At 42.4% G+C, this 12995-nt stretch overlaps 1 protein-coding gene across 15 annotated transcripts in view; it reads right to left on the reverse strand.

Annotated features, from left to right (window-relative positions):
- col12a1a (collagen, type XII, alpha 1a) overlaps nt 1-12995 on the reverse strand; it is a 195770-nt gene that overhangs the window by 141062 nt on the left and 41713 nt on the right. For 9 of the 15 annotated variants that reach the window (XM_073927617.1, XM_068214689.1, XM_073927619.1 and 6 more), the window contains 3 exons: nt 10639-10908; nt 6758-7024; nt 4552-4744 (listed from right to left, as the gene is read on the reverse strand). The exons of the other annotated variants lie outside the window; for them this stretch is intronic. In XM_073927617.1, coding sequence (XP_073783718.1) covers nt 4552-4744; nt 6758-7024; nt 10639-10908 — 730 coding nt within the window. The remainder of the gene's footprint in view (nt 1-4551; nt 4745-6757; nt 7025-10638; nt 10909-12995) is intronic. 15 annotated transcript variants of the gene reach the window in all.

Below are 12995 nucleotides of genomic sequence, written 5' to 3' on the forward strand. Positions count from 1 at the left end.
ATTTTAGGGTGCTTTCACACCTACACTTTTGTTTCGGAACGTGTCTCGTTTGCCCAGTTAGCGCGGTTCGTTTGGCATATGTGAACAGGGCAATCGCGCTCTGTTCCACGCCAAAGTAATCGCTTCGAGATCGCTTGAATGAGGTGGTCTCGGCTCGATTAAAACGAACCCTGGAGAGGTTCGATTGCAGTGAGAAAGCGATCCGATCTGAGCGCGGTTATATCACAGTGTTTTATGGATATGTAATAGGCTTACGGCTATATGAAGAGAGAATTATAAGTATGGCAGGAAGTTTCGCAAGTCTTCGGATGCCCGCAAACAAGTGATGATCTCCCGGTTATCTCGCGTCTCCCTCCCGGTCCTCAAATAGGCATCGTCGCGCACCCTTCTCACCTCACCCCACCGCATCTCTCCTCAGACACGTCGCGCGCGCACGCTGTCAAACACCACCAAACCACCACCTCTCCTGACAGCTTAGCGGGACGCTGCAAAATAAACCCTGACACTCTGACCAATGTAAGGAGAGTTTACTCGCACGTGACTTGTTTTAGCTCTTTTGGTCCGATTAGAAACTTTGCAGTGTGAAAGCGAACCGCTCCAAGAGCAAAGAGCAACAATGTAACAATTGTAATCTCTGTTTCGGAACAACTGAATCGATTCACAGGTGTGAAAGCACCCTTAGTGTACACCTTACTAATGATGTGAACTATTAAAAGGAGAAACAGATGCACCTAGTATAAGAAAGCAACATATGGTTAACATAAGTTAAGGTTATGAAACAACTTCATATTCATTCATTCAAACATTTTCTTTTCAGCTTAGTCTCTTTATTAATCCATGGTCGCCACAGCGGAATGACCCGCCAACTTATCCAGCACATGTTTTACGCAGCGGATGCTCTTTCCAGCTGCAACCCATCTCTGGGAAACATCCATACACACTCATTCATAATGGACAATTTAGCCTACCCAATTCACTTGTACCGCATGTCTATGGACTTGTGGGGGAAACCGGAGCACCCGGAGGAAACCCACACCAACGCAGGGAGAACATGCAAACTCCACACAGAAACGCCAACTGACCCAGCCAGGGCTCGAACCAGCGACCTTCTTGCTGTGAGGCGACAGCACTACCTACTGCGCCACTGCGTCGCCCACAACTTCATATTATTCAACTAAATTAATTTTAATGCCGATTGATTTCAGGCTAGGGGCAACACGGTGGCTCAGTGGTTAGCACTGTCGCCTCACAGTATAAAGGTCGCTGGTTTGAGTCCCGGCTGGGTCAGTTGGTGTTACAACCGGCTCAAAGTTGCAACATTAGAGAGACAATACGGACCAGGTAAATTGAAAAGAGAAATGATTTATTAACAAAACGTATAATTAACAAAAACATTTAAGGCTATCAAAGTCAGCATAAGTGAAAGTCAGTAGTGCGAAGCATGTGTAAGGTAGTGTACTGAGCTCATGATCCAAACACAAACTAAAATAAATCAAAAGCGCCGAGCAGAGACGTCCGGCTAATCGAGCTCTCCCAGACAGAATGCCGGACTCCTTATAAACACCACACGATGAGTGTCAGGTGGGATGACCCACCCACCAATCTGCAATCATCATGCAGACTCTGCAAATCCCAAAAAATACACATACAAACAGGTCCCACATGGGACCTAACAGTTGGCATTTCTGTGTGGAGTTTGCATGTTCTCCCCGTGTTCACATGGGTTTCCCCAGGGTGCTCCGGTTTCCCTCACAGTCCAAAGACATGCGCTGTAGTTGAATTGAACTAGCTAAATTGGGCGTAGTGTATGTGTGTGAATGAGTGTGTATGGATGTTTACTGGGTTGCAGCTGGAAGGTCATCCACTGTGTAAAACATATGCTGGATAAGTTGGCGGTTCAATCCTTTGTGGCGACCCCAGATGATTAAAGGGAATAAGCCGAAGGAAAATGAATGATTTCAGGCTTTGCTTTCTCTAACAGACCATTTTAAAACAAAAACGATTCTCGTCCACACAAGTGTTTCCACTTTGTCACAATTTATAGTAGCATTAGTAATAAATAACTTCAGAATGCACACTAAAAACTTGATTCAAATCTAAACAAAAGTCTTTTACTCAGAACAATTATCATTGTTTTTATAATACTTTAATAAGCAGATGTTACATTGCGAATGTTTATTATAGAAACGAGGCTTTATTCCTCATTCGTGTTCCATTATCCATGTAAAACATCATTTGGCAAATGTTGTGGGTCAATGTAACCAGCAAAGGCCTTAAAATTGACCATTTAAAATGTGAAGTGTGTGTTTGTTTGACTGCAGGCTACGATGTCAGAGGTCAAGGGTTTTCAAGGGGCAAAAACTCGTAACTTTGTGAACCTAATAGTAAAAAGAAAGATATATGTTTTATAATAGGTGTAAATGTAGCCTCAGTGTTGATGTTACAAAGTTAGCATCAATATGTAGCTTAGCCCATGTTTGTTCAGCAATAATGTTCGTGCTCTTATTTTAAGATTGAAACAGATTGACATTGCTGAGCTGGAGCTTGATGGATGTTTCGCCCTGCAGGGGCCAGTTAAATAAACACACTCATTACCTGAAGACTGACACAGTGTCAAAGTGACCATATAAGACCATTAGGTTGAAACTTACTTCAAGATGTTTTAAAAAAATATATATTAGTTTCTATATAGTACTACTATATGTATGAAATTAGGACATGCTACATCCACCACTTGATCGGGCCAGTGCTGCCTTGTCATAAAAGCTTTCCTTGGCTGTGACTGTCTATCAATTGCGTGCAAATACAATCTTAGGGTGCTTTCACACATAGATGTTTGTTTCGGAATCTGTCTAGTTTCCCCCGTTAGCACGGTTTGTTTGGCATGTGTGAATCCAGCAGTCGCGCTCATATCTGCACCAAATCAATGGATCCAAGATCGCCTGAATGAGGTGGTCTCTGCTCGATTGAGCGTATCGATTGTAGAAAGAAAACAAAACAATCCAACAAACTAACGTCATAACCAAGTCGAATTAGAAAAAAGTTTGAGAGAAATTGCTAATTCCCTTCAAAACCCAGACGAGCAAAATAAGTACATTTTCTACCCCAATAAAGGTTTCTTTCTCATTACGTATTAATTATAGTTAATAACAAAAGATATACTGCGTGACTTTGCATTGCTTTCATGTCAATTCTTGTGTGTGTTTGGTTGTGAGACGTAGTTTGTGGACCGAGATAACATTGTTGGCGATTCTTCCTATTGTAAAGTCATGCAGTGTGGAAACAGCACCAACAGAATGCTACCCCAGATAGTCATGCAGTGTGAAAACATCTGTAACTACTTCGAAAATCGTGCAGTCGGGACTCGGCATAACTGAAATCAAAGCAAATCCCAGCAACTTCCTGTTCACAGTCAACTTTTACATTCATTTTAGATCGATTTACATTTTCCAACTGAAATTTGTCAATCAAAGAAATTCAGAAAACACAGGAATAAAAGGGATAAAGGTGTTTATAATCAGGGGTGCACATAACTGGTGGGGATGTGCGATTAAAACAAAAACAAATTGGACAAGATAGGGTGCTAGAGAAGCCATTTTGTGCATTGCATTTGGGGCCGAATTAAACTTGGGTGTGTAAAAGCACCATCTGGTCTTAAGGTCTTAAAACTCACATTTAAAATAGTTCAAAGTTCATGTTTTGATTTCATAGATATGCATATATACGTCATATATGAACATATATGCAACATATAATTCAAAACAATGTGAAAATTGCCGTTTATACAGTTAGGTCTATAAACATTTGGATACACCAACACAATCGATTTGAAATAAAATGAATGTCAAGATGTGCTTTAACAGTGGAGTGTCAGCTTTAATTTGAGGGTATTTACATCCAAGTCAGGTAAACGCTGTAGGATTTACAACAGTTTGCATATGTGCTTCCCACTTGTTAAGGGTCCAAAAGTAATTGGACAATTGGCTTCTCAGCATGCATTTCACTTGCTGAAGACAAAACTGAAGGAAAAATGTCCCAAGAACAAGCAGGTACTGAAGACAGTTGCTGTAAAGGCCTGGCAGAGCACCACCCAGAATGAAACCCAGAGTCTGGTGATGTCTATATGTTCCAGACTTTAGGCTGTAATTGACTGCAAAGCATTTGCAACCAAGTATTAAAAAGTGAAAGTTTGATTTGTGATTATTATTCTGTCCCGTTACTTTTGGACCCTTAACAAGTGGAAGGCACATATGCAAACTGTTGTAATTCCTACACCATTCACCTGATTTGGAAGTAAATACCTTTATCTGCAGTCAAAGCACATCTTGTTTTGTTTTATTTCAAATCCATTGTGTTGGTGTATAGAGCCCAAAATGTTTTAATTGTGTCAATGTCCAAATATTTATGGACCTAGCTGTATAAAAGTAAACACTGCAAGGAGCAAACAAGATCCCCAGGTACTCCTTTGAGAACCGAACCCAGAAAGTAATGTGCACCCCTGTTTATAAATCACATCTTCACTGTTCAACCGGCATCTGTTACACCTCATACCTTAGTTCCTCCAGAACCACAGTGTTGTCATAGGGGCCTACGAGTAACTCTCCCAGGTCCACTTCCTTTCCGGTGGGATGGAAAGTGACCTTGTAGCCTTTTACATCTCCAGGAGCATGATCCCAGGTCACCCTGAAACTGGTTTTAGTGGGCTCCGAAGTTTGCAAGTTTCTGGGAGCTTTATATTGAGACACTGGAGACATAATAAACAGTGTCACAGTGTTTACACAATGAACACAACTTCATAAAAAAGAAATAGGCTCATTTTACAACTCCCGAGAGATAAACAGTTGAGCTTTACCGTTTTTGGTAAATACATTCAGCTGATCTCCAGGCTTGGCAGGAGCACTTTTAGCTTAGCTAAGCATAGATCATTGAATCTGATTTAAACATTACCATCTAACTTAAAAAAAACAATTAAAAAGTGTTTTGATAATTTTCACATTTAAACTTGACTCTTCTGTAGTTACATTGTTTACTAAGGTCAACAGAAAATTTGCTCTTTTCTTGGCTGATATGGCTAGGAACTATACCGTCATTCTAATGTAATAAACAAGGAACGCTTGCTGCTGAACTAAGGCTACAGCTGGCATATTGAAAATAGTCCCAAGCTAGGTAACTAGGGAACAGTGCTGTGTATTATCAGTGTGCCTGCTGCAGCTGTGGTACAGCAGCAAAGTTCCTTGATTATAACACTACCCTGCTGGAAAATCCAGCTTAAACCAGCCCAAGCTGGTTGGCTGGTTTTAGCTGGTCGACCCTCTGCTAAAAAATCTAGCTTAAACCAGCCTAGGCTGGTTGGCTGGTTTTAGCTGGTCGACCAGGCTGGTTTTAGAGGGGTTTTGGCCATTTCCAGGCTGGTTTCCAGCCATTTCCAGCCAGGTCTTAGCTGGTCAGGCTGGAAAATGACCAGCTAAATCCAGCTTAAACCAGCTTGACAAGCCTGGTTTAAGCTGGACATAGCTGGTTTTGGCTGGGTATCCCAGCCTGGCTAGGCTGGTCAAGCTGGTCTTAGCTGGTCATCTCCCAGCCTGACCAGCTAAGACCAGGCTGGAAATGGCTGGAAACCAGCCAGGAAATGGCCAAAACCCCTCTAAAACCAGCCTGGTCGACCAGCTAAAACCAGCCAATCAGCCTAGGCTGGTTTAAGCTGTTTTTTTGTTCTGTAGGGCCAGCCTGGTTTTAGAGGGTTTTGGCCATTTCCAGGCTGGTTTCCAGCCATTTCCAGCCTGGTCTTAGATGGTCAGGCTGAAAAATGACCAGCTTAAACCAGCTAAAACCAACTTGACCAGCCTGGTTTAAGATGGACATAGCTGGTTTTGGCTAGGCTGGTCAGGCCGGTTTTAGCTGGTTATCTCCCAGCCTGACCAGCTAAGACCAGGCTGGAAATGGCTGGAAACTAGGCTGGAAATGGCCAAAACCCCACTAAAACCAGGCTGGTCCACCAGCTAAAACCAGCCAACCATCTTAGGCTGGTTTAAGCTGGATTTTTCAGCAGGGGAATGAGAGTATATAGTTCCTAGTCATATTGACCCAAAAACACCAACCTTTCATTTCGCAGCACTCTTAGTAAATGATGTAACTACAAAAGAGACAAGCTTTAAACTGGAAAATGATCACCCTGGTGAAATAACCAGCTTAAACCAGCATAGGCAGGTTGGCTGGTTTTAGCTGGTTGACCAGGCTGGTTTTAGAGGGGTTTTGGCCATTTCCAGGCTGGTTTCCAGCAATTTCCAGCCTGGTCTTAGCAGGTCAAGCTGGAAGATGACCAGCTAAAACCAGCTTGACCAGCCTAATCAGGATGGGAGCCCAGCCAAAACCAGCTGTGTTAACCAGACTGGTCAAGCTGGTTTTAGTTGTTTATTTTTCAGCTAAGACCAGGCTGAAAATGGCTGGAAACCAGCCTGGAAATGGCCAAAACCCCTATAAAACCAGGCTGGTCAACCAGCTAAAACCAGCCAACCAGCTTAGGCTGGTTTAAGCTGGATTTTTTTAGCAGGGCAAAACTCCTATTTCATTTTTGTGAGTGAGATTCTAATGGTCTAATTCATCTCAATGATTTGTGCTAAGCTATGTTAAAAGTGCTCTTAGTAAGACACAACCGTTTAACTTTAGATGACTTGTAAAATAAGCCTATTTCCAAAAAAAAGTAAACAGTTCCTTAAACTGTTGTCAAAAAAGTAAATAAGTTGTCAAAACATCTTACATGTAGTTCCTTCTCCTTGCCTTTGTCTTCCATCCCCAAACTTGTAGACGGGAACCACTGTGATATCGTAAGTGGTCTGGGGGATCAGGCGTCTCAGGACTATAGAATTGGTGCCTCCTGGTGCTTTGGAGGCCATTTGGCGTAAATCACCCTGAGGTTTGTATGATACCCTGTAATTGACAACATTGCCAGGTGCTGGTATCCATGTCACCTTCATGGTCCTCTCTGTTTCTTCTGACACCGTAAGAGCTCTGGTAGCGGCCGACACTATCAGGGAGATAAGTGGAAGAGAATGTCCATTAAATGTTGGCCCCACAATTCATAGGGGACACGAAACCAAACCATCTGAATAAGGTAGGCTTGTCTTCCAAGATCTGACACAGACCATAGATTTCCTAGTCATGAGTATCCAGGCTTGCCGAAACAGTTGTACGTCATGCATAACGCGGACGCTTTAAGACTGTCTGCGATGTTCTCTTTTTATGCCGCGACTGGATTGCTTTTACGCAAGAGGGAAAGGAATGATTTGTCCACTTTAATCGACCTACGGAACACTTTCAGATGGGGAGACCTTTTACAAATTGGAAGTTTTATGGATGGAAAATAACACTTCCAATGTTTCAAAGCGTCCCTGTTCCAAAAGGACAAAGTGTGTAAATGTCGGTCCTGAAGGAGGTAAGCAGCGGAGTGATGGCAGATATAAAATGCAGCTGCCTGAGCCAGAAAACGGTTTTCGACTGTTGGACTTTTAAAATGACAGACAATAAATAAACATCTAGACAGCACGATAATCCAATTATAGATTTACAGCATGCTTAACCAGCTCTAAGCTTGACAGAGATGTCCTGTTGATTAATAAGGAAAGGGATGCAATAAGCGCTCTAGAGTTTGCAGAAATCCGCAACCCCCCCAGATAACAGGCACCATGTGTAAATCATTAAGCCAGCCACTACACAGGCTCCATACACTGCTCCATATGTTACAATAGCCCACAGCAGAGTCTCTTTAAAGGAAACAGTGGCAATGACGCAAACCTACAGCAATGACGCTCTGCCCACAAGGAAAGAAAAAGGGGGTTGCTCTCTTTTACTTTTTCCACATCACCAGGAACACACAGACACTTCTGTATGAGAGCTTTTGTTTTTGCATGCTTTGGTACCCGTGCTATTTATGTTTTCAGCCATTAAAATCACATTAATATGAACAGTAAAAATAAAATCAATACAAATGAACTGTTATACTATACTATAATATGGTTTTGAGGTGGCGAAAGACTCGCAGAGAAATTAAAAAATTTTATTTTCTAGATTTGGTTAGATGTGCCCCCATGGCTACTGCTGACACAATGATATTAAGCAGCGCTGTTACCTACTTAGAAAATGTTTTGAGGTCCTGCATAATATCAGGTAACACTTTACAATAAGGTTCATTAGTTAATGCATTTACTAACATGAACTAATCATGAACAACACATGTACAGCATTTATTAATCATAATTGAACATTTACTAATGCATTATTAACATCCAAGTCCATGCTTGTTAACATTAGTTAATGCACCGTGAGTTAACATGAACTAACAATGAACTACTGTATTTTCATTAACTAACGTTAACTAACATGAACAAATACAGTAGTAAAGGTATTGTTCATTGTTTGTTCATCTTAGTAAATGCATTAATTAACATTAACTAATGAACCTTATTGTAAAGTGTGACCTAATATCATTGTGCCAAATGGCAACTTTTTGGAAAGTTTTGAGCGACATGCTAACGGTCTAATCAGATTTAATAATTTATGCTAAGCAAAGGTAAAAGCGCTCCCATGAGACTCAAAGATTGACTGAATAGATTCAGAAATTGTAAAGCTCAACAGTATACAGTGCAACCAGAAAGTTTCATAGCGCTTCACTTTTTCTAAAAAAATTTATGTCACAGCCTTTTTCCAAAATGGATTAAATTAATTTCTCATGTCTCAACATTCTACACACAATACCCCATAATGACAATGTGATAAAAGATTTTTTGAAATTGTTTCAAATTTATTACAAATAAAAAAAACCCTGAAAAATCAGATGTACATCAGTATTCACAGCCTTTGCTCAATACTTTGTTGATGCACCTTTGGCAGCGATTACAGCCTCAAGTCTTTTTGAATATGATGCCACAAGGTTGGCACACCTGTCTTTTGCCCATTCTTCTTTGCAGGACCTCTCAAGCTCTATCAGTTTGGATGGGAAGTGACGGTGTACAGCCATTTTCAGATCTCTCCAGAGATGTTCAATAGGATTTAGGTCTGGGCTCTGGCTGGGCCACTCAAAGACATTCACCGAGTTGTTGTGAAGCCACTCCATTGATATTTTGGCAGTGTGCTTTGGGTCATTGTCCTGCTAAAAGATGAACGTCCGCCCCAGTCTGAGGTCAAGAGCACTCTGCAGCAGGTCTTTATTCAGGATGTCTCTGTACATTGCTGCATTCATCTTTCCCTCTATCCTGACTAGTCTTCCAGTTCCTGCTGCTGAAAAACATCTCCACAGCATGATGCTGCCAACAGTAGGGATGGTATTAGCCTGGTGATGAGCGCTGACTGGTTTTCTCCAAACGTAATGCCTGGCATTCACTCCAAAGAGTTCAATATTAGTCTCATCAGACCAGAGAGTTTAGTTTCCTATGGTTTGAGAGTGTTTCATATGTCTTTAGGCAAATTCCAGGTGCGGAGTGGTTTCCGTCTGGCTACTCTGCCATACTGGCCTGATTGGTGGATTGCTGCACAGATGGTTGTCCTTCTGTAAAGTTCTCCTCTCTCCACAGAAGAACGCTGGAGCTCAGACAGAGTGACCATCGGGTTATTGATCACCTCCCTGACTAAGGACCTTCTCCCCCAAACACTCAGCCTAGATGGCCGGCCAGCTGTAGGACGAGTCCTTGTGGTTCCAAACATCTTCCACTTATGGATCATGGAGGCCACAGTGCTCATTGGAACTTTCAGAACAGCAGAAATGTTTCTGTAACCTTCCCCAGCCTTGTGCCTTAAAACATTCCTGTCTCGGAGGTTTACAGACAATTCCTTTGACTTCATGCTTGGTTTGTGCTTTGACATGCACTGTCAACCCAGGGACCTTATATAGACAGGTGTTTGCCTTTTCAAATCCTGCCCAATCAACTGAATTTAACACAGGTGAACTCTAATGAAGCTGCTGAAACATCTCAAGAATGATCAGTGGAAACAGAATGTACCAGAGCTCAATTAAGAGCTTCACGGCAAAGACTGTGAATACTGATGCACATATGATTTTTCAGGTTTTTTATTTTTTAAATTTGCAAAAATTTCTAAAAAATCTTTTTTCGCATTGTCGTCATGGGGTATTGTGTGCAGAATTTTGAGGATATACACTAATTTAATCCATTTTGGAATAAGGCTGTAACACAAAAAAAAATGTGGGAAAGATGAAGTGCTATAAATACTTTCCGAATTAAATGTAACTCTATGGGAGTTGTAAACTTAGCATATTTCCAAAAAAAGTGGAGGGTTCCTTCAAGTGTTAACATCCTGATCTCTAGATATGGCTAGTTTTGTCATACTTCCGAAGAAATACCGTGTTACTATAGAGCTAGTCATTTATTATTCATTTGTTAGCAGCTACATTGAGTTTTAAGTCATTGTGGGCAGGTGTTCAGGCTCATAGAGGTATGGCAGATATACCTCATCAAGCTTTATGTGCATGTCAGTGGAATATCCTGACATTAAACACAGTATATCATGTTTTTTTCCTCTCTAGGGTAGGTTACCTTAGGACGAGAGGCCCACCTAAGACAAACAGAGCGAGGTAAAGAGCGCTGGGTCATATGCTGGATTCATTACGCAGGCGGGGAATGGACTTACCATCTGTGGTCTCCTCTCCGTGCAGTGGCGCCCCCTCCGCACGGCTGTAGACAGCGTAGACAGAAACCTTGTAGCGGGTCTCTGGTGTCAGCCCGTCCAGAACAGTGGTGGTTACGTCCCCGGGGACAGTCTTCTCGCCAGCTTCCTCTGAAAAGAGGGATTTCCAGGTGACCCGATAAAGACGGACGTTTCCAGGGGCGGCGGTCCAGGATGCTACAAAACTGTTCTCAGTGACGTCTGAAGTTACCAGATTCGAAGGTGAACCAAGTTCTGGATGATTGAGAGAGAAAAAAAAGACACAAACGGTTTAAAAACAGATCATATTTCAAGAAAAAGGTTTTGCAGGCTCTAAGGTCAAGGTCAGTCAATGCAAGTTACTTTCAGTTGAAACAGCTCAGATGTGCATTTTAGGTCAGGGTTTAGGTTTTAGACATGTTGCCAAACATCTCCTTTATAGTTATTTGGGAGTATGAAATTCAAACACTGATATACTTATTCACTCACACACAGGGCCTGAGCAAGCTGAACTGCCGCTCTAGGCAGAGGACGATCACGCCGCACTCAACCCCAATGTGAAAACGAAAGTGACCAGTTATGAAAATGAAGTGAGGTGTTGCGGACCTCTATTTTGCCGCCCTATGCGCGGATATAACTGAGGATGCGCGGGTGCTGATGGAGGGAGGTGTCGCGGACACCGCGCTCTCTATTCTGCCGCCCTATGCGCGGATATAACCGAGGATGCGCGGGCGCGGGCATGGGCATGGTAGTGGGGGGAAAAGTGGACCTGACTACCCAGGGCCCCGTCTAGGGAGAGGGCCCTTTGAAATCCCACCCATTTTTTATTATTTTTTTTTTTGTAGCCTACTTCGAATTAATTGGCCCCTCCAATTGATGTCAATGTCATTATTTATTTCAAAATATATTGATAACACCCCCCCGAAATGGTTTAGTCCACCCATAGACGGCAGCCGGCGGCAAACAAGTAACGCAGTGAGTCTAGAGCCTGATCATGCTGCGCAAAAAGCCCAAATCGGGCTTTCAAAAAAAGAAAGACAGGAAGGAAAAAGAAAGGAGGCAGAATGAGGGGAAGCAGCTGATGACTGCTTTCTTTTCAAAAGGTGAACTGAGTTTGCTTGTTATGAAACTACATCTAAATAAAGTTAACATAGTCAACTCCAGACAGCTGCTGCTAATGCAGGGCTCGAAATTGCGACCATCTTGGTCGCATATAATGCTGATTTGTGTACAGTCATTACTAGGGAAACCGTTATATTTCAGCGCTCCTAAAGCGCCCCCTTGTGACAGAGAATGAATTTTTATTTCCAATAAATTTTTTCAGCTGTTTATGTTCAAATTATTGCAATTATCGATCCATGTGTAAATGTGAAAGAAGTTAATGTGCCTTTTAAAAATCTAAACAATTAAGTAATACTAATATAAGAAATTATGTACTTGATTTATCCTTTTTAATGGTATAAAGGTTGAAATGCCATTGTATTAGATTGAGCACAAGTAGGCCAAATGCATCAATTTGGTGGTGAATGAAAGAACCAGTCATTATTATAATCTGATTTGATTATAGATTAAAACACTATTTGTGCATGTTTATATTCAAATAATTAAAAAAAAATGTGTAGGGGGCCCACTGACATTGAGAGGGTACAGGGCCCAGAATTTGGTGCTACGCCCCTGGGCGCGGGTGTCGCGGACCTCTGTTCTGCCGCCCTATGCGCGGATATAACTAAGGACACGTGGGTGCTGATGGAGGTGTCGCTGACGCCGCCCTCTCTATTCTTGCGTCTATGCTCAAATATATCTGAGGACGCGGGTGGTGAGGGAGGTGCCGCGGACATAACTGAGGACGTGGGTGGTAAGGGAGGTGTCGCGGATGCCGCCCACTCTATACTGCCGCCCTAGGCGGCCGCCTAGGTCGCCTCTATGGACGCGCCGGCCCTGCTCACAAACAAACTATGACTAATTTACTTTATCCAGTTCACCAATACCACATGTCCTTTGACTGTGAGGAAAACAAAAGCACCCAGAGGAATTCCACACAGACACAGGGAGTACATGCAAACTCCAAACAGAAAGGCAATCTTGCCTAGTCAGGACTTCACCCAAACAGGAGACCACCATGCCGCTTGCTATTTAAACTACTCTTTCAAATTGATTTTACTCTCATTCTCCACTAGTTGGGCCATGACGCCAGTAGCCTGCGATTGCTTTGATTTACTCTGTCAGTAACACATACCCTGGAAAACAGCTCTGCAAAAATAATCTCTCTCCCTGCTGCCACACATCTGTCATCACATCTACTTTCCATTGAACACGAAACCCCATCCATTAAACACAGACTG

Source organism: Danio rerio, chromosome 17 (assembly GCF_049306965.1).
Source record: "Danio rerio strain Tuebingen ecotype United States chromosome 17, GRCz12tu, whole genome shotgun sequence".
Lineage (NCBI taxonomy): Eukaryota > Metazoa > Chordata > Actinopteri > Cypriniformes > Danionidae > Danio > Danio rerio.